Raw genomic sequence first — 21,566 nt, 5'->3', positions numbered from 1 at the left:
CAACTTGGTGGTGGCGGGGGTAGCCTGCGAAGGTGTCATGGCTGCTGCCGTTGAGCTTAGCCGCTCGAGCAGTGGTGACAGGAGTCCGGAACGGAGCTGCAGCCCCAATCTCTCCCAAGAGGTGCTCCGCGAAATCTTTCGCTCACTGCATAGCCTGGTGGGACAAGTGAGTGGTGGTCTGTGGGAGCAGAGCAGGGTTTGGGAACTCTCCGGCCCCTCCCCCCTTTTTTCCTCTAGCGGAGGCGGGGGGCTGCTTAGGGCTGCGGGGGACCGGGACTGAGTAGCTGAGGCCGGCGGAGGAGCCTGAGCCTAGCTGCGGTCGGAGTGAGGGAGGCCGTACGGGCTGGCAATTCTTCTCCCCAAGAGTGAGAGGATAGTGTAAGTGAAAAACCTGGCTCCCAGAAGAACAAGCTTGGAGAGAGCGAAGGCGTAAAACGCTTTGTGGGTTTGGAGGGTGCCTGGCGCTCAGGATCCCCTATCCTTCAGTGAATTTGTGATAGAAATTGATAGAAGTAACGGCCTGAGAGTTTTGGCAAAGCTCTCTCCGCTCTTTTTGGGTTGATTTGCTTTTAGGAGTCACTTGGTTTTCTTTCTTTCTTTTTTTTTTTTCCTTCTGGTTGTTATGTGCATCTCTTACCCTTTCATATGGGGAGGAAAAATGAAAGGAATTAATGTAAATACTTCTTGCATAAAATTCGATGAGTTATCCATGATTGGTAGAGTTTGCATCAGAACTGTTTGTCATTTAATTATTAGCTAATTTAACTGACTGATGAATAGCTTCTGCAGAAATGTCATAATAAATTGGGTTTAAATAAAAGTACTCCTTACACTATTCAATCAAGTCAGCTATTTTGTTTCATGAAATAAAATGCAAAGCATATTACAAATGATAAACAACTTGAAAATAAGTTTGTTTGCTTTTAAAAAGGAAATCTTTTGTATCTTGGAATATTTTTTTACTCAAAGTTTGTTATGGGGTTGGTATTAGTGCATGTAGTAGGCACAGCAAACATTTATGTCGAGGATAATGTTTATGAAAACAACACCTGTCTGGTTTGTAAAAAGTTATTTTTAAATGCCGTGAGTGGATGGAGAATTAATTTTTTAAAAGGTTATTTCAGTATTTTTAAAAATCCTAATATGTTTGTCCTTAGAAAAAGCATTACTCTAAGTTAAACATTTAATTTGGTCTAACGGAACAATTATTAACAGAATCTGCTAAAAGTTGTAACTTTTGAGCTCAGTTGTTTGCCGCCAACTTATTAAAATTTTTTAAAGACTTGGGGACATTAATATTTTAGTCTTATCACCCAAGACCTGTAATGGTTTAAAAGTCTGAGAACGTTTTCTGTCTTGGATATTGGAATTTTAAGGTTTATTTATATTTTAATGTCACGATGAAAAAAGTTTATGCTTACCTGTAATTTACAGTTTTATTTTCAGCGGTGATAAATTTTTTAAAGTAACATTAAGAAATAATTTAAACATTTCTTTTGAAATATTTTTGCATACTGAATTTTTAAAACTCATTTACAGATTTTAAACATTCGCATATTTTGTGATTAAAGTTTACTTATGTCACCTGTCAAAAATGTTGAGAGTACATATTTGGAAAGTTTACATGACACATTGAAGGGACCATCTATACAGGTGTCAAAAAAATTAAATCATTGTCTCATCAATTAAATACTATTTTGATATTAGTCTTTACATTTTGAGATGTATTGTTTAAAGGGAAGAATGAAAGCCACAATATTATAAAATTGCCCCTGGAGGAAATCACTATGTACTTTTGCAACAGGTTTATGGGATATTTTTTTTTAATGTAAGTTTCAAAAAAAAAAAAAAAAAGTAAGTTTCAATATGCCTAGTTTCATTCTGCATAGTATCATTATATTGTTGGCTCTCCTCAATAGGAAACATAAAATTGAATGTTATAAAGTATCCCAGATTTCAAATTTACTTATTTTAACCTTATTGCTTGCCACAGCATGGCTCATTCTACCAAGTTGAAGCATTATTTATTGTTAGCTTGGAGTTTCATATTAATTTTTTACGGAAAATGCTTAAATAGTCCATATTAATGTCACACCAATACATTTTTGAGTGAATGCTTTACGTTTACAAGTTATAAAGGGTAAAAATGCATAGAATTCATATTACTAATAGGGAATTTGTTGAATAAATAGTTGGATATATTATGATAATTTTAAAGTTAATTTGTATTATTATGTAGTTTTCTTTAAGAAAACGAAGTGTCTAATTGTGCTTGAAAGGCTTACATAATTATGCTGAATTGAAAGGAGAATATGATCCCAACATTAAGATTTATTTTATTTATTTTCTTTAGGAAACTTGATGCTTTACTTTGGTTGAGGATTTGTCTGTGTTATCCCAAAACTCTATTTATAAATTTGTTAGGAACTGTAGATCTCTTAGAGGACTGTAGGAGTACAGTAATTAAATAATATAAACTAAGATTAATGCAGTAATCTTAATGTAAAACTTTAGTTAATATAATCTCTGCCAGTGTAGCCTATCCAAAATTTCTTATTTCTTTATAGTTGTCTGATACAGACTTTAAATGTTTCCTGTCTCATGGAAAAGGTGGTAAATTTTTGTCATACGGTATTCATTAAGTATACTGCCTTTTTTGGGTAACTTTGGATTTCTGGTTCTTTGTACAGTGATTCATCTTTTTGTTTTATTAGAATTACAACTCATAACATCTGTATTTGAACTAATGTAATACTTGCCTTTATTTTGTAGAAAACATGACTTTTAATAAATGATTTCTGAAAAAAAAATAAACTTAATTCTACCATGCATCATAGCTTTATAGTATGCTGTAAACACGTCTCTAGAAAAGTTTATGAGGTTCATTTGTATTCACTTGAAAGCCTAGAGATGGAGGCTTTCACTCTAAAATTTTCATTGATTTTGATGGTAATTTTATATTCAGGTTCTTGATAGTTTTCTGTTTATAATTTTATTCTAATAGGTCATACATAGCCAACTTATAAGTTTTATATGACAAGCCCCCTCACACAGTATTAGAAAATACTAGTTAGCAAAAGATCTAGCCATTCCATTCAGTCTCTGACCATTTATTTCACTATTGTGGAGGAGTATTTGTTTTTCACATTCAGATTTCCACAGCTAGATAATAGTTTTTTATTTGAAGTAGATAAACATGTTGCCATTTATCCCTAGGCTTTATAATATGTATGAATAATCTTGATTTTTAGATTATTTTAAAGTTGGTTAAAGATGAAAATGATAAAAATATGATTCAGAAAACATCAGGGTAATGATATATGTCAGTTATGTCTGTGTACATATTTAACAAAAAGAAATATTTGTATGAGAACTTTCATAAATGTGTCTGCCCCTTCTGTTTAATGCTCTGAGCTGGAAGTACTGAATAGGGCAAGCCTATTTTGGCCCTTATCCAAAGGTTTTAGATAATGAAGTATCAAAAAAGCCTCATGTTTCCATCTTTTGTGGATGGTGTTTCACCTGTAAGATGGTCCCATTACACAGACCCAAGAATAGAATTAGAATGAGATACCATTGTGTTTTTTCTATGAAAATTGCACCTTTCATGGCCTTTTAAAATGGTAACGAGGTGGAGCATTTTAATGTATTGTTAAAAATCTGATAACTTTGAGCTAAATAGTCATGTTACCCTAAAGAAATACTATTTTTGTGACATCCTATATATACAGCTTAATCGTGTAATTTTTGTGATGTTGCTGGTTTGCCCCTTTGAAGCTTAACCTCAGAGATGATGTGGTGAAAATTACAATCGATTGGAACAAGCTCCAGAGCCTCTCAGCATTCCAGCCCGCATTGCTCTTTAGTGCACTTGAGCAACATGTTTTATATTTACAGGTAAATTTCTTGTTAAAAATGTTAAGTCAGTATTAAGAATGGGAATTAATTGTAGTTAAATTATAAGCTGGAGTATTTGTCAGTTCTGTCCTAACATTGTATTAATAGTGTTATCAATAAAAGGTTACTTCAGCCAGATTAGATCCAAATCTGTTAATTTACATAGTGATCCGAACAGTCAGGAAATATAGCCCAATAGGCCAGTGTGGCTATGAAGATTGAATGAATGCAATTCTATTCAATTCTAGACTTGGACTGAAAATTCAATACAGTTGCATCTATGGTGGGTTATAATTAAGCAATAAGACACGGCAGGTGTGTGTCATGCTATGATAATGATTCCATGCCTTGGGTGAGTTTGGAGGCTCATGGAGTGCTTTCAGTGGTTCAAGAAGTGGCATTATCCCAGCATGACACATCCTGGAGTGTCTATTGCAATTAAACAGTTTCAGCATAGTTTTTAAAAAGAAAGTAATTTCTGTGACATTAATGTCTCATCTTAGTAAGTAGCCAGTCACTATTTTATCTTAACAGTTTGAATTCATCCTTTATACTAGAAGTCAACATTGAATTATTTATAATAGTATTGCAATATTTTTAATATTTCAGTTCAATAATTGAACAGTATTATGATCTTGCTGGTTTCCAATTGAACATCTCTGCAATTATAATTGTTGTAAGTTTGCGGTTTATCTCTAATCAAAATATAAAATATGAAGTGTCAGAAGGTAAGTGGGAGAACTGTTTGGATTGGTCATTTTACTGCTATCAAAATGTTACAAGGTTTCAGAAGAGTACTTGGTATAATAAACAACAAGCAAAATTATAGGTATGAAAAATAACTGGAACATTGACAAGTATTGGTGTGTTTTGATTAATGGAATAAACATTAATTTTCAGCTCTCTGTTCAATGCCTTTATAGGAAATTTTAACTCTGTTTCATGTTGAAATAGTTAACCCTAATGTTAAAGGACAGAAATAATGAGCAATAGAACTCAATTGAGGCCTGATTATGGGGGGAGGGAGATGAGTAGTATAATTTACATTATATAATCGGTTTTTTGTTTTTTTTTAACCCCCTCTAGTATAGTGATAGACATATATCTCTTTTCAGCTGTGGATCTTGGTAGGTTTTTTTTTTGTTTCCTTGTTCACTTTCTTTTTTAAAAATTTAATTTCATGACCCAAGAAGATATCTTGCCATGTCAGGAAAAGCCTGAGTGTTCACTCAGCATAACACCTATATATTTCATGTCTGTGCTCTCTCATTCACTTTGGCCAACTGCAGTTTCAAGTGGAGAATCTCCAGTGATACAGTGATAATGCAGGGCTTTGCTGAGTGAGAGCACTGGCTCTCATGTTAAGGAGGAAAAATACTAAGCCTTAGTGTTCTGAGGAGGCATTTGAATGACATGTTAATTAAGTGGCATTGGTGCCAGAGGCTGAGGCTTTGATTTGGCACAAAATAAAAGATGAGTGACAGAATGATTCCCTCAAAGAAAATTTTAAATTTCCTCAGGTTTTCTTTCTTTTTTTTTTTAAGCAGATTTATACCAAATTATAATGGTCACAATAGCAGAGAACAGCAAACATTTACATGTGATCAGATGTATGTGTCCTGATATGCCAAGTTTTTATATGTAGTTAATTGGTAGTAAATATTGCATTTACTTAGTGGAAATTTGTATGAATATTAAATATGTAATTAATTTTGATTAGTTTGAACCTCTGCAGATGGAATTGTGTTCTTTCAGCCTTTTTTAGCAAAACTTCAGCCTCTGATTAAAGAGGAGAATACAACTATTGTTGGAGAGATAGAAAGAACAGAAACAGGGAACAAGAATGAAGTAAATGCCAAATTTCCCATTAGTGACCTACAAGAGGAAGAAAAGCACGAAGATTGTGATTTAGGAGATGTGAAAAAGACACAGATCCATTTTGATCCAGAAGTAGTACAAATAAAGGCTGGAAAAGCAGAAGTAAGAAGGTTTTATTTGGGGGTGGGAAGAGTATGATTTTAAGTCTTATGCTTGAATTGTTAAAACATGCATACTTATTGTTTATAGATTGACAGACGAATATCTGCGTTTATTGAAAGAAAGCAAGCTGAAATCAATGAAAACAACGTCAGGGAATTTTGCAATGTTATTGATTGTAATCAAGGTAACTACCTGGAAGAAGTAAATTTTCATAGGATTTTAAGCATAGTTTTTAGAGTTGCTCTGATTTTTCATTTGTTTTTAAAAATGAACATTAAATCACACTTTAATTTATTTCACAGGTTTATTTAGAAACTAAGGCAACAGAAATTCTTTCTATTTATTAAGACTACATTGCAAAAACAGTTTTCGTTTTAATTATGCAAAAAATCAAATAAATCCAGACATAAAAGGGCTAATGTTTGCCACTGGTGAAGATTCTTTTAAAGTTCCTTTAGGAAATGAAGTATGGGTGACTGCATTGTTTAGTCTCACTAATAAGGAACTAAGCTATATAAATTTTGAGCCTATAAATGTACTTTTGAAACTATGTTAATACATAAAGTGAGCTTAGTAAAGTTAATACTCCTCAAGAGGGAGCAGTTTTCTCGCTACTCCTTAGCTTTTTGAAATGTTTTCTGTCACGATAAAAGCAATCTGTCATCAAGACTATGGTGTCTTATGCTTTTTTTTTCCTTTCTCTCATAATGTATACATTTGGTGTTTTTCATCAGATTCTCCTTTTCCTCTCCACTTGATGCTATAGTGTATTTACAGATCTGCAGGTATGCTGCAGAATACAAAATACTGCATAGCACTGGCGTAGATCTTAGTCAGGCATCCTAGTAATAATCAGAACAAGTAGTTCTTAGAAAAAATTATGGAGAAGAGTTCCTAATTGGAATGAACACTTTTCTTGTTGCCTGTAACATCTCTTAGCTAATTATTATGAATACAGAATTGTCAGATGAACCTAGAATTGACTCTTATGTTGGTGCACTGATTCTCTTAATAATGAAATAATACAGGCTCAAGTGGGTCCTAAATTCAGCCTTTTCTGCTATTAACATTATATATGCATATTTCTAGACTTACTGTATATTCCTGTTAGCTTTTCAGAACAGGTACAATAGTGGCAAAATCTCAGGTACAGTCCATCCAACTGCAAACAACCTATGAGAAAGGGTTTGTTGAGGGAGCAAGCACATGTGTCACTAATGTTATTCCTCTGTTCTCCCTGCTAACTCTATTATTATAAACCACCAGGGGATAGAAATTGACAAGAATTGAAATGCTCAGCAGGATTCCCTGGTCCATTCAATCCCTTGCTGGCTCAAAACAGTGCTAGCAAGAATTGCTGTGGAGAGTGACTAGCACTCATACATTCACTATCTTCACACCATGCTGAATTTCTCACTGATGGGTCAGTTAATCTATATACTTGGAATATAACTCTGGAATGGATGATAGCTTCTTTTTTTAACCCTTAGCCCCATGAAATGGTAGAAAGAGAATGGTGAAGTGATGGCCCTTTAGACGTATATTGAGGTGTGTCAAAGAGAAAGGGAAGAAAAAGAAAATGATTTTGTTTAGTATCTATATACAAAAGATGAATTTGGAATTATATTCATACAGTTTGATTTGTCAGCAGATTAAGGAAACTTAGCGTGAAAAAATATGAATGTATTGTAATGTGTTAGTGTATTCCTTTGACACCTGTCAATCTGACTTAAAATATAAACATCAGATTTATTTTTTTTAATTCCATAGGGAAAAAAAGAATTTTCTTTCAGAATCTCTTTTACCAACTATTTTTTATTATAAAATCAGGGGAGTTTTTCAGGAAATTTACATCAATGCATGGTTTACTTAATGTCATTTTAAATATTATTTTATATTTGAAACATTTTTATATTATGTTAACATTAGTCCAGTTTTCCCACGGGTTTTTAATTTATTTGCTGATACCTAATTTGAAGAAAATTATACTTCTCAGCTTAGAAAAAATTAGAACAAATTTTTACAACTTATTTTTCCAAAAATTGCATTTTTTGAAAAGAGCAGTCTGGAAAGAGATAGCTTTTGTGATTAGAGATTTTTTTTTTTTTTAAGATTTTATTTATTTATTCATGAGAGACATACAGAGAGAGAAGGGGGGGAACAGAGACACAGGCAGAGGGAGAAGCAGGCTCCATGCAGGGAGCCTGATGCAGGGCTCGATCCCAGGTCTCCAGGATCACGCCCTGGGCTGAAGGCGGCACTAAACCGCTGAGCCACCTGGGCTGCCCTTGATTTTTAAATGAGCATTGGAAACCTAGGTAAAGTGGAAAAGTATGTGTTACTCTTTTTTGTGTGGAGTTCTGAAATAAAAATGTATAATGTATAATTAATCCTTTTTATTAGATGATCCCTAATTTGATCAGTAATATCAAAATGCTGTATTTTTTTAATAGATATTTCAGTAAAAGTACTGAGTTCTTTTTATTTATATGATGAAATAAAGGGAATAATGTCTCTTTGTCTTAGAATTAAAATGCTCTCTATAAAATATATTTTCTCCAAAGACCCAGATGGTTTGGGGAGATATTGGTGTTTATTAAAAATTATATTAAGTTATGCCACTGAATGCTGATATTTTTCTGTATGTAAATCTGAAAATTAGAGAAGATTACAGATTATAAATTTTAGAGGGTAAGGTTCACTATATTTTATCTTGTATAAGATGGTAATTTAATTACTATTATTTAAAATAATAATTCTCTTGTTAGTAGTATGTTAATTTGAATTATTGAAAGTTTATCAAAATCTCATACATTTGAAGTTAAGAATATATTTAAACTTATACTCATCTGAATTCTCCTTAGAAAACAGTTGTGCAAGAACTGATGCCATTTTTACTCCTTACCCAGGATTTAAAAGTCATGTGAAAGGTAAGTATCCACTACATATCTTCATCATTGACAGAAGCTTATTGTAGATTATAAGCAAAATGAAATAGAAATCACCTTCCTGTCTAAATTTTATTTTTAAACAAAAAGCCTTGGCTTCTTACTTGGGTTGATGATTAGATGGTCTTCATACAAAGAATATAAAGTATGTTAGGGAGATAGAATTTCTGACTTTAAACCTATTAAATTTATGTTTCAGAAGTTTCTTATTTAGTTTCTAGAGTTGTGAATACATATGGACCACAGACTAGACCTGAAGGAATTCAAGGGTCAGGTCATAAGCCTAACAGCATGCTCCGAGATTGTGGTAATCAGGCTGTAGAAGAACGACTACAAAATATTGAGGCTCACTTGCGATTGCAAACAGGTAAGCAGAGTGCTTGGCAGTGCCCCACAGATAAAGAAACTCTAATTTATTGAGTCATAGAATTTCCATTAAGTACCTGCCATGTACAAAACATTGTTCTGATTGGTACGAAGATGAATAAGCATAGTCCCTACTCTCAAGGAATCTATGGTTATGTGTTTATGCTCTTCCTCCTCCTCTTACACTTCTCACCAATTTGAGACTGTTAGTAGAATGGGAACAGATTCCAAATACTGACATTCTCAGTTTATTAAGTCTCAGCTGGAAATTAATGTAGTCTTTTTCTTTTTTTTTTTTTTTTCAAATTTTTTATTTATTTATGATAGTCACACAGAGAGAGAGAGAGAGAGAGAGAGAGAGGCAGAGACACAGGCAGAGGGAGAAGCAGGCTCCATGCACTGGGAGCCTGACGTGGGATTCAATCCCAGGTCTCCAGGATCGCGCCCTGGGCCAAAGGCAGGCGCCAAACCGCTGCGCCACCCAGGGATCCCTAATGTAGTCTTTTTCTTGCCACCAATTTCGTAACTTAATCACATATGTCATTCTTATCACCCACTGTGCTAGGTACAAAATATCGGTAAGTGTGATCTTAGTCCTCAGGGATCTTTCAGTCAGGATAAGCATATAAATTGTAAATGCCACAGGAGAAGTGAACTAAATAATACTAAGGTGCCAGTCACTCTCAAAGTAGTATATATGTCAACTCACTCAGTATTTAATAGTACCCCTGTAAGGTGTCAATGCTGTTATTGTCAGATAAACTGAGTACAGAGGGCTCGAGCAACATGCCCAAGGTAGTAATCACAAATAGAAATCAAACCTCAATCTTAACTGGCTGCAAAGCCTGAGTCTCTCTCCCTGTTTAGTCACCAGAAGTCACCAGTTTGATTCTTCTAATCACCAGTTTGATTCTTCTAAATATTTCTCAAGAACTATCTGCTTCTATCTACTTCCACAGCTACTATAGTTGAAATCACTGTGTTCTCTGCCTCGGACTGATGGAAAGGTATTAGTTGGTTGCTTTGCCACTAGACTTCTTCTCAAGACTAATTCTCTACCAGTGGCCAAATTACTTTTCCTGAAGTTCAAATCTGATCTTGTTATTCCCCAGCTGAAAATTCTTAGGTGGTTTCTTGTTACCCTTATATGCATACCAAACTTAGTACTTACTCATTCCACAGATAAATACTAAGTTCCTACTATGAGCCAGGCGCTATTCTAGGCACTGAAAATACATGTGAACAGAAATTCTAGTACATAAATTATATGCTACATAAGAAGAGCTACAGATAAAAGCTTGACATGGAGAGGATAAAAAAGGCTTGGGATAGGAGGGGATTGTAATTTTAAGTAGCATGATATGATCTACATTGATAGTTCTAGCCCCATCTGGAGGCTTCCCAGTTCCCACTCATTTTGCTGTCCTAGGGCCTTTACCAAGGCTTTGGCTATGCTTTCTCCTCCTGATCCTAGACTGGTATGGATTTCTCTTTATGTAGTCTCAATAGCACCTGGTAACTCCCTATCCTCCTTTATAGCATTTATCACAATTGTGTGTGTTTAATATCTGTTTCCCTTGCTAGATAATAAGGTCTGTGAAAGCAAATTATCTGTCATGTTCTTTAACTTTGTACTTAGTGCAGTGTCTGGTACCAAACCAGGTATTCAAGAGTTTTTAAATGAACTATTGCTCGTTTCACCTTTTCAGATAAATACAGTGGGTACACAAAGTTATTGTTCAGCTCTTTACTGTCAAGAGATGGCACCCCTGGTGAAGTGACATTTGTGCCCTTGAAGGAGTAGTAACCAGACAGGAGCAAATTATTCCAAAAAGAGGGAACATCATCTGTAAGCACTGAGGCAGCACAAAAAATACAGTTAGGAAATTTGAGTCCAGTCTAGCTGGAGTATTTGCTGGATGGAAGTAGAAGATGAGACTGAGTAAAACTATGAGGGTAATAGGAGATTAGCATTAAAAATTAATCTCCTTACCCATAATAAATGGATTTTAAAAAACAACTGTATAAAAGGATTGATTGGCTTATTAGGTCTAATGGTATCAGGGCACCTAGGTGGCTTAGTCAGTTAAGCATCCAACTCTTGATTTTGGCTCAGGTCATGATCTCAGGGTCATGAGATTGAGCTTTGTAGGGTTCTGCACACTGGGCATGGGAGCCTTTTGGAATTCTCTTTCTTTCTCTCTGCCCCTCCACTTCCCCATCTTGTGCTCTCTCTCCCTCCCTCTCTCTCTAGATTTAAAAAAAAAATCTAATTGTATCAAGTAGTTAATTATGAAAAATATCTGTTGAATGCCTGCTATGTGCCAAGTGCTATTTTAGACATAAGGGATGCTAAAATGATATAGTTGCAGTCCCTAGCTTCAAAAACTTTATAATCTGAAGAAAGAATAATATTGAAGTGAAATGTTACAGGGGCTATGAAGGAAGTGTATGGTGGGGGCACAAGGAGCCTCCATGTGAAGAGATTGAGGCAGTGCTTCACTGATTTAGTAAAGCTTGAACTAGCTCTTAAAAGATACAGAAGTGAGATATATAGACATTCTAGGTAAAGGAGACAGCAAGAGCAAAGTCAGTTGAATAAGTTATTCATTTTACCTTACTCAAGAGCAGGAACAACCCAGAATCGAAGATAAAAAACATTCTCAAAAAAAAACCTATTCCTAGAGTTTTTGTATTTAACAAGGTGATACTTTTGATATGAAAATTTGCCCATATGCTTTAATTGCATAATGATTATCTAATTATGTATTCATTCAGTCAGTAAATATCGAGCACCTGTGTGGTTTGTGAACTGATGGTTCCCAGATTTGTGCAGTGCACAAGCTGCACAGCCAAACCCAATGAACCAAAGAATATTAAGCCCTCCTGGAGTTTATATTAAAGTAGCAAAATGGGCAATAAACAAAATATATGGACTGTCAGGTAGTAGTAATAGTTTGGAGAAAAATAAGAGAAAGGATAGGGATTGTGGTGAGGCGGGAGGTTGTAGCATTATATTTTTTACAGGGTGGTCTGAGAAGGCCTTGCTGATAAGAAAACTTTTGATCTCAGACCTGAAGTTGGGGAGAGCAAGCCTTGTGAATATGGAGAAGGAGGGAAGTACAGGTGAGAGTATTTGGCCTACTTGAATAACAGAAAAAAGGAGTCAAGTGGCTAGAATGATAAGGGTGTGGAGACAAGATCCAAATTGTGCAGAACCTTGAATACTATAAAGGCTCTGATTTTTAATCTGAGTGAAATGCAAAAGCTGTAGAAGGTTTTGAGCAGAGATATGACACTGACTTTTACATTTTAAAAGGGTCACTGCTGTGTTAAGAATAGACTATGAAGGGCAGCCCGGGTGGCTCAGTGGTTTAGCGCCCCCAGGGCGTGATCCTGGAGACCCGGGATCAAGTCCCACATCGGGCTCCCTTCATGGGGCCTGCTTCTCCCTCTGCCTGTGTCTGTGCCCCTCTCTCTGTGTCTCTCATGAATAAATAAATAAAATCTTAAAAAAAAAAAAAAAAAGAATAGACTATGGAAGCAAGGCAGAAAGGAGACCAATTTGGAGGTTGTGGTATCCATAGAGAGATGGGGGGTTGTAGACAGAATGGTCACATTGAGGTGCTGAGAAATAAGAGGGTTTGGTATATAATCGTAACCTTGAAATTTGAGTAACCTTAATTTATCTTCCCTCTCTATGGAAAGTTTGTTAGTTAAGAATTATGATAAAGCTCCTCTTTTAACATTTTTTGAGGTTAAAAGAGAAAATGTGGCATGTAAGGAGAAATACAAATGGAAGGAAGTGGTAAAGACATAACAGCAGTCACTGAATTGAGCTGTTAGTTGTCCCTGTGCATTTTTCTCCTCCCAAGTAACTATCAAAATCTATCAGAAGTATAATTTTTTCTATGCAGGAACTCTTCAGTAGCTTGTAATGAATTTAACATAAAACAAAACTAGCAATATAGGAAGCATAAATGGGGCTTGGGGAGAGATGTAATAGAATAATATGCCCTATAGTGTGTGATAAGAAAATGTGAGCTAAGAATTTCATTTTATTTTACTCTTGTTCATTATCCTCTCAGGCTTAAATATTTCCCATACCTCTGCATAAGTATCTTCTATGCATGGTTTTTTGGTTGGTTGGTTGGTTTTGTTTTTTTTTTTTAAAGAGGGGGTGGAAGGGGCAGAGGGAGAGAGAGAATTCTGAAGCAGACTACACACTGAGCAGGGAGCCCCCAACTCAGGGTTAGATCCCAGAACCCTGATCATGACCTGAGCCGAAATCAAGAGTTGGCTGCTTAACTGAATGAGCTATCCAGGTGTCCCTGCATGGTATTTTAAGAATAAAAATTGTAAGAGGAATTACTCAATAGTATCTCAGATTTTTTTTTTTTAAATGTATTTAGGTGGTCCAGTGCCAAGGGATATTTATCAAAGAATTAAAAAACTTGAGGATAAAATCCTTGAATTGGAAGGAATCTCTCCTGAATATTTTCAATCCGTAGTAAGTATAAGTGTCTTTAAACGTATATATATTTTTTATTTTACAATGCTTTCATCATATTAACAGTTTTCTCATTTGCTACAGGCAAAACACTGTTTTAATAATTCAAAGTTGAACATAGTCATACGTAGGGGGTTACCCTCGAATTTAAAATTGTGATTCTGAAATACTGTATTATATATAGACTCATAATTTTTTTTAGAGAGGTATTGTTATATATTACCTAAATTCTCAAACTTCAGCCATTTTCATGGCATAATAAATGAGCCTGGGTAGTTGTTGATCTGTCATTATGAACATGCTAGCTTATAGAACAAAGGCTTCCTCTGGGATCCTGCTATGTTGCTTATCCTTTGTTTCTTTAATCCCTCACTGTCCACAGACTGCTTCCCTCCACTCCTACATGTTATGCATTTCTCCTCCATACTAAACAAACATCTCAGTCTGCCACCTTATTTTTTTTCTTTACCTTAACCACCAAGCTTTTTGAAAGACTAGTCAATGTTTAATTCCTCAACTCTAGCATTCATTGATTCATCCTTATCCCCTTTCCAAGGACTTTAAGAAACAATGTTGTGCTGATTATCAGCAGGTTTCAGACAAGTGATCCTGAGCTCATTGTGTTATTTTCCTCAGTCTTTTGGGGTGACTACATACATAATGCCTGAGGTTCTTTTTTTTTTAAAGCAGCACCATATTAGAAAGAACTAAAATAACGTGTAGAAGTGAACACATTTTTTTGATTTATAAAACATTTAGTGAGAATATTACTCATGGAGCACCTGGGTAGCTCAATCAGCTAAGCGTCTGCCTGTGGCTCAGGTCATGTTCCTCGGGTCCTGGGATTGAGCCCTGCATCAGGCTCCTGGCTCAGCAAGGATCCTGCTTCTCCCTCTCTGTCTGCCCTTCCTCCCTGCTCATGTTCTCTGTCTCAAATAAATATTTTTAAAAAAAAAAAGAAAAAGAAAATATTACTCATTAGCATGAATCCTTATAAGTAACTGGTGAAATATATTTAAAATTATTTAGATATAGCAGCAGTTTTTCCAAAGTGGTAAATTGAGTATTTAGAGTAAGGTACAGAAGAGAAATATTTTCCAGATGAAGAAGGCAGATTACATAACACATGAGCAATGAATCCCAAAGATCAGAAATTTAGAGAGTTTTAGTGATTTATTACTCTCATGAAAAAATGAGGTTTACTGAAGTTCTGAGGCCTGAAGCAAGGATTAAATGAGATAATATCAGTCAAGCACTTAGCACACTGCCTAGTACATGGTAAAATCTCAGTAACTATTAGTATTTATTTAGTTTCAGAAACCATCTATGAAGTAGCTGTATAAATGTGGCCTTTACTGGTCTAATTTAGAAGATTTCTTGGTTGTATTACATAATTACAAAGGTCTTTCCAATTTTATGATTATTCTTTGAATGTATCTTCCTAGAAAACTTGATAAAGATTTTATGCTTTTGCCTATGACAGTCTACTGTAAGCTGTTCCCATTCAAGCTGCCTTCATTAAGTAATCCGTAGGCAGATTATTTTTTCTAGTTCAATTTCATACGTTGTTAATACAGTTCTTGTTACAACAGAACTGATCTTACAAGAGAGTATCATAGTGTTAGATGCTTCCAGAGAGACCTTGCTCCTTCATTAATCTCTTTGATTTATGAAGCTTAATATCTACGTGTCATTGAACTTGGTTAACAAAAGAACAACCCTTCAAATCATAATCTTGTTTTGGGGGTCTCTTATACACAGCATAGAATGTTTAGAGTGTTTGGCTCTAAAGAGGTAGAATAGTCAGCTTATAAAGGACCTTAAATGCTATACCCAGAAATATAAAGTATTTAAAGTCTAAATGCTATTTGAGCAGGGAAGTAACTTTTGCAAGCTATTTAGAAGATTTATCTAATACTGTTCTGGAAGATAAATGGGAAGGGAGAGACTAAAAATGAGGAGATAGTTTTATACTACCATAGATGTGAAGTGAGATCCTGGACTAAGTAAGAACAAGAGAGTGAGAATAGAAGACATTAATGCAAAAGACGGGAAATAAAGTTGACAAATACTGATAATTGATTGGCTGTGGAAAGAGATATAGAGAAAGGATGAGTCTACTTTCTGATTGGAAAAATTATACCATCATTGACAGAAATAAGAAAATCCGAAGGGGGAGATATTTGGGGAGGAAATGTGAATTTAAAGTCCTATCAGGTTATGCAGATAGAAACATCAGCTAAGCTTTTCAAGAGTTAGGACCTATACTTGAGAGAATCAGGAGAGTCTGTGTAAGAGGTGATAGTTAGAACAGAATGGGTAAAAACTAAGACTATCAGAGGCCTGAAGTCTAGAACTTGGTGACTACCTAACTTCAGTCCCAGGAAGCATTACAAATATAAGCAGAATGGGCCTAGATGTGTTAGGTTGCCATACCTGTGATAAAACTAGTACTTTAAAAAAATACTTCCAAATCTATTAAACGGTATCTATTTGATTAGAAGGATCATTTCAGGATTAGTATTGGAAATGACATGTCCAAGTTAATAGTGAGCTACAAGGAAACATGAAATACTGAAAATGTTTAAATATTCAGATTAACTCTGTCCTCAAGTCCTATGAATAAATATGTTACAACACCAAAGGGAAGGAAGTCTCACACTCACTTACCCTTCCATAATAGAATGAATGTGCCATCCCTGGGAGCCACACTCAGGACTTATGCCGAGACCCTGGGATCACACCTGGGCCAAAGGCAGACAGAAGTTCAACCACTAAGCGTCCCATATATAGGTGAATTCTACACATTGGGAAGACTCATAGTTGAATAGAAATTGGTTATCATGAGTAACATCAAAGTGCAGCATATGAAAAGGGAAAAAGGGGGGATCCCTGGGTGGCGCAGTGGTTTGGCGCCTGCCTTTGGCCCAGGGCGTGATCCTGGAGACCCGGGATCGAATCCCACATCAGGCTCCCGGTGCATGGAGCCTGCTTCTCCCTCTGCCTATGTCTCTGCCTCTCTCTCTCTCTCTCTCTGTCTCTCTCTGTGACTATCATAAATAAATAAAAATTTAAAAAAAAAAAGGAAAAAGCTAATAGAAAAAAAATGTAAATTGTATTTGGCTCATAGAACAAAAGTAGACTAAAAGTGAAGTTCTTTTCAGTTATGAAATAGACATAAAACTCCAAAAAAAAAAACGGGATTCCCTTGGTGGCTCAGTGGTTTGGCACCTGCCTTCAGCCCAGGGCGTGATCCTGGAGTCCTGGGATCGAGTCCCACATCAGGCTCCCTGCATGGAGCCTGCTTCTCCCTCTGACTGTGTCTCTGCTTCTCTCTCTCCTCTCTGTGTATTCTCATGAATAAATAAATAAAATCTAAAAAAATAATAATAATAAATTAAAAAAATAATAAAACACACAATCCTTATGAGTATTTCCAAAGAATTACTGATTTTTAAATTATGACCTTTGAAACAGTAAATATAACATGCTTCACAAGTTCATTTTTATAGCACTTTCCTGATTTTTAGCACTTACCACTTATATGTTTACACATCTATTTTTCACACTGTAATGTGAACCTCTGAAGGGCAGGAACTGTGTCTTGTTCATCTTTGAGCATATAGGCTCTAGTAGGCATTGAATAAATGTATGAATGTATGGGGTTTGGCTGATAGTTCATTATTGGATTTTTGAAGATGTGTAACTTGTTCCAAAGCACTGACTTGGTGGAATCTTAACTCCAGTCTATAATGGTAACTCCTGGTTCTAAAGGATAGGGAGAGGGAATTAATCTCCTGCAAAGTGTGTGGTGGGCCCGAAATAAGAGATGGCAACTGGATCTGGCTGGAAAATTAAATTGCAACTGGATCTGGCTGGAAAATTAAATTGCAAACATGTTTTGGAAGGCACACTAACCAGTTTGCAATTACAGTGTCACTGGTGCATAATTTTTTGAGAAAGAGGAGCCTATAATTTAGGTTCCTATCTGGTGGCATTATGAAGTCCGAGTTGAAGAGAGAGAAGAATCAAGGAAGATAGTTTAGGAAACATATCATTGTCCACACCAGGGAGAAATGAGAATCTGAATCAAGGTGGTGGGATGGGACTGGAAGAGAAGAAATATTTAAGAAACTACACTTAGTTAAGCCCCCAAAGACCATATTTTACTGTTTAAGTTACTGAATCAGTCCTTATTCTCCTGATTCTGATACTTCTCACTTTGTTTAATGATATAATAATAGTCTGATTGTTCAGTGACATGGAAACTATCAATATTTTACAGACTTAAGCTATTAGGAAAATAAGGGGAAGTATATTTTATTAATCACCTCTTGGAAAGGCAGAAGACTAAGAAGTCTTCTGACCAAAATTAAACATTAAGCCCTAACTTGCCTATGGGCCCCATCACAGGTATCTAGCTCAATTTGGCAAAGGAAGGAACCTGTTTATATAAGCACTTTCCCCCCATATTTAATAATTCCAACGCTTTATGATTTCCTGATAAGAGGCATACCTGGAAATTCTTTGAAACATCTTTTGACACAAAGGGAAATGTGAATTTTTACCTTCTCTTCTAAATCTCAGTGGTTAGAAATGTTCATGAGAAAATTTTGCCACCTACACTGACCTTGTCTTTATCAAATGTATACTAATTTGCCATTCGGAAGTTTGGGGTTCTGTGAGACTAAGAACAAAATCTAAAAAAATTCATTTGGTCAAAGTTTAAAAGGCTCAGCAGCATGTCAGTGAGAATGTTGTCAGCTTAATAGACATTTTTTTTAAGATTTTATTTATTCATGATATTTTATTCATTAAAAAAAGATTTTATTTAATTTATTCACAGAGAGAGAGGCAGAGACATAGGCAGAGGGAGAAGCAGGCTCCATGCAGGGAGCCCAATGCGGAACTTGATCCTGGGACTCCAGGATCACGCTCTGGGCTGAAGGCAGATGCTTAACCGCTGAGCCACCCAGGCATCCCAGTAATAAACATTTAAACTCAAACTGCCTTAAAACAGTGTGGAAATTATCTTATAAAGGAAGTTCAGCGTAGTATACCCTTCACGGTAATTGATTCATTGGCTAAATCAGGGTTGTCAGTTCTACTTGGTGTTGGCTTTTTCCCAGGCCAATGGCAAGACAGCTTACTTTCAGGTGTCCTGTTCAGATACAGCAGTGTCCAGAAGAATTGTATCCTTTGAGGGCTCTCTCTCAGAATGAGGACTTTTTTTCCAGAAGCTCTCCCCCTTACTCACTGGCCAGAATTGGGCCCATGTCTGTTCCAGTCAGACAGGACCAGGGTACGATCGGCATTCCCTTGAGTCACTTGGAGCAGTGGATAGCTGCTTGCACAATCACAATGATCCTTAATGTCACTCAAGGGTGTGTGTGCATGTGTGTTTTTTCACCCTTTGGCCAGGTACTCTAAATTGTGTTTTCCTCTGTCTAATGTTGCTTCACTTGTTCAATATCCTGGGATGAAAGGCTAGAAAAAAGGAAACTAAGTAAAAAGACCCCAGAGCATCTCCTTCCATAATTATCCTCATTAGAACCTGGGAATTAATGGGAATATCTGTATAGCTAGGGAGGAGCATGTTGCTTCAATGTTACTACCATGTCCTTTTATTATCATCATTTGGAGGGTACCTTCCAAGATAAACGAAGGCAGATGTCATTGGCAGCTAGTGCCTAGTCAGGGTTGTGGGCTTCATTTCTGCCAGGGTACTCCATATTTTGTTCAGTATTCTATAAAATAAAATTGTTTAGATTTTCTAAGCATTGATTACTTATTTTTTTACTTTTAATCTAGAGCTTTTCTGGAAAAAGAAGAAAAGTTCAACCACCTCAGGTAAATTACTGCATTCTCATGGAGGCTTCTGAAATAGTTTGATTAGTTTTATATTTCTCTTATCAAAAGTTCCTACTTTGGTTGCTTTTAGATCGTATCCTGGGGTTTAAGCACTGGAAAAAAAGGGCAGCCTAAATTTATGGACTTGAATTAAATAATTTTATTTCAAGGCATGGAATGATTCAGATGGGCTAAATATAAAAGTCTGTCTAGCTGTTAATTGTAGCAGAATGTATCAGTTACAAAATGCTGAAAAATAATAAATGGTAACATAACCTCTGCTTTTTAAAAAGATTTGAGAGAAAGAAAATAGGAGGGGGAGAAAGAATCTCAGACACTTTTCCCCACCCACCCTCTGAATCCCACACCTCCCCACCGCACCCTCACCCTGACCACAGAGCCCAATGCACTACGCCCATGGGATTTCAATCTCACGACCCTAAAATCAGGACCTGAGCCAAAAAATGTCCGCTGCTTAACTGATTGAGCCACTCCGACACCCTAGTACCCACCCTCCACCTTTTAAGTAATCTCTACATCCAACATGGGGGTTGAACTCAGGACTCCCAAGATCAAGAGCTATATTCTCTCCCCACTGAGCCAGCCAGGCACCCCTCCTCCTCCCCCCTTTGCTGACACTACTGATGAGCAGTATCTAAATCATAAAAGGGTCTTTGGCAGAAGTTGACTTAAGCCCACCACTCACTTGTCCACAGTACTACTGTATTAATTAGTTGAATCTTAATTAGTGAGGTTCTGGTATCTGTTCACGGCAGTAATGTAAAATTAAAGTTGGGGAAAACTTAAACATTTTTTTAATTTATTTTTTAAGAGTAGCATACTACTTATTTTTTAATTGTAAAATTTTGAGTAAATTTTTGAGAGCATCTGTTTTTTCCAGGAGAGGTAGTTGATTGCAGTTGATCCATCAAGAGAATTTCCAGCAGTTTAATCCTAAAGTTTAACTTTTTTATTATTGATTATGAGAATAGTTGGTTAAAGAAAAGGTTTTTACAATCCTTTCAAAGTATAAGAGGTCCAGGAGAGCTTTGTCATTAGGAAAGAGAAAGAAAGAAATATTTAAGCCTTATTATTTTATATCTTTAAATTAATGATATAGTCAACATATATAGTTCACTTTAAGAATTATTCTCATGAAGGAAAAAAAAGATATTTACCATATTTTAAATAGAGTTCATTTAGCACTTTATCTGCATTAAGAGACTTCAGAATCATTCAGCAATTTGTATTCTTATTGTTTACAGCAGAACTATTCACTGGCTGAACTTGATGAAAAAATTAGTGCCCTCAAACAAGCCCTGCTCAGAAAATCAAGAGAAGCAGAATCCCTGGCTACTCACCACCTTCCGTGAAAAACTCCTCTCATTCTTGTCATTTTACTTTTTTATATGTACATGTAACTTACACTGCAATTAACAAAGTGGATATGTATTTATCAATGTAGACTTCCCTCTGAAGTCAAGGTTTCTTTTCATGTGAGTTTAGCCTGCAACAAGTTATCTTCAGATATTCCAGTGAATTTTGAAATGGTTAAGGTATTAAAAACAGCATTGTCAGAATGTATTCCCTTCTGTTTTAAAGGAGGTATTTGGAAATTGAAAAACTTAATTTGAAAGCACATCTGTGTGTGTGTGTGTGTGTGTGTGTACCACAGATTTATTTTGAATAGTGATATTGAAAAGGACTTTATATTTGTAACATCAGTGTTAACCAATTTATTAGTTTAAATTAGTACTTTGTATTTAATAGGCATTCAACAAAAATGTATCAACTGAAATGAATTTTAAATGAATGCATACTTTTTTTCAAATGTCAATTTTAATGTAAATAAATAGTAGATCCCATCTTTATTCTCTTAATGACTGTGTCCTTGATGAAATTAACCTGTTTGTGCCTTAATTTCCTTATCTGCAAAATGGGATTGATCATAATAAAACCTACACTTGTCATGAATAGGTGAGATCATGCATGCACAGCTTTTGAAACTGGCCCAA

The 21,566-nt window shown here is 35.6% G+C and overlaps 1 protein-coding gene across 14 annotated transcripts; it reads left to right on the top strand.

Annotated features, from left to right (window-relative positions):
• The first annotated feature begins 3 nt into the window (after positions 1 to 3).
• On the top strand, positions 4 to 21,416 carry MBIP (MAP3K12 binding inhibitory protein 1). Of its 14 annotated transcripts, none has more exons than XM_072761439.1 (9): positions 4 to 121; positions 3,778 to 3,897; positions 5,653 to 5,877; positions 5,965 to 6,061; positions 8,742 to 8,807; positions 9,040 to 9,192; positions 13,604 to 13,701; positions 19,513 to 19,551; positions 20,817 to 21,416. In XM_072761439.1, the coding sequence occupies exons 1-9, from the start codon at positions 38 to 40 to the stop codon at positions 20,922 to 20,924; spliced, it is 990 nt and encodes a 329-aa protein (XP_072617540.1). In that variant the 5' UTR covers positions 4 to 37; the 3' UTR covers positions 20,925 to 21,416. The 14 variants fall into 14 exon arrangements, with proteins under 14 accessions (XP_072617540.1, XP_025874809.1, XP_025874807.1 ...); XM_026019024.2 differs by having other exon boundaries at positions 9,025 to 9,192; XM_026019022.2 differs by having other exon boundaries at positions 32 to 166; positions 20,820 to 21,416.
• Positions 21,417 to 21,566: the final 150 nt, after the last annotated feature.

Source organism: Vulpes vulpes, chromosome 6 (assembly GCF_048418805.1).
Source record: "Vulpes vulpes isolate BD-2025 chromosome 6, VulVul3, whole genome shotgun sequence".
In the NCBI taxonomy this organism is placed as follows: domain Eukaryota; kingdom Metazoa; phylum Chordata; class Mammalia; order Carnivora; family Canidae; genus Vulpes; species Vulpes vulpes.
Note: the sequence above shows the minus strand (reverse complement) of the source record. Positions and strands in the feature narration are given on the sequence as shown.

Excerpts from the sequence above, each read along its gene's own strand:
- MBIP (XM_026019019.2), top strand. The coding sequence starts at position 38 with ATGGCTGCTGCCGTTGAGCTTAGCCGCTCGAGCAGTGGTGACAGGAGT. Across the intron at positions 167-3,777 it reads TGCATAGCCTGGTGGGACAA|CTTAACCTCAGAGATGATGT; the intron begins GTGAGTGGTGGT and ends GCCCCTTTGAAG. Across the intron at positions 8,808-9,024 it reads ATTTAAAAGTCATGTGAAAG|AAGTTTCTTATTTAGTTTCT; the intron begins GTAAGTATCCAC and ends TTTATGTTTCAG.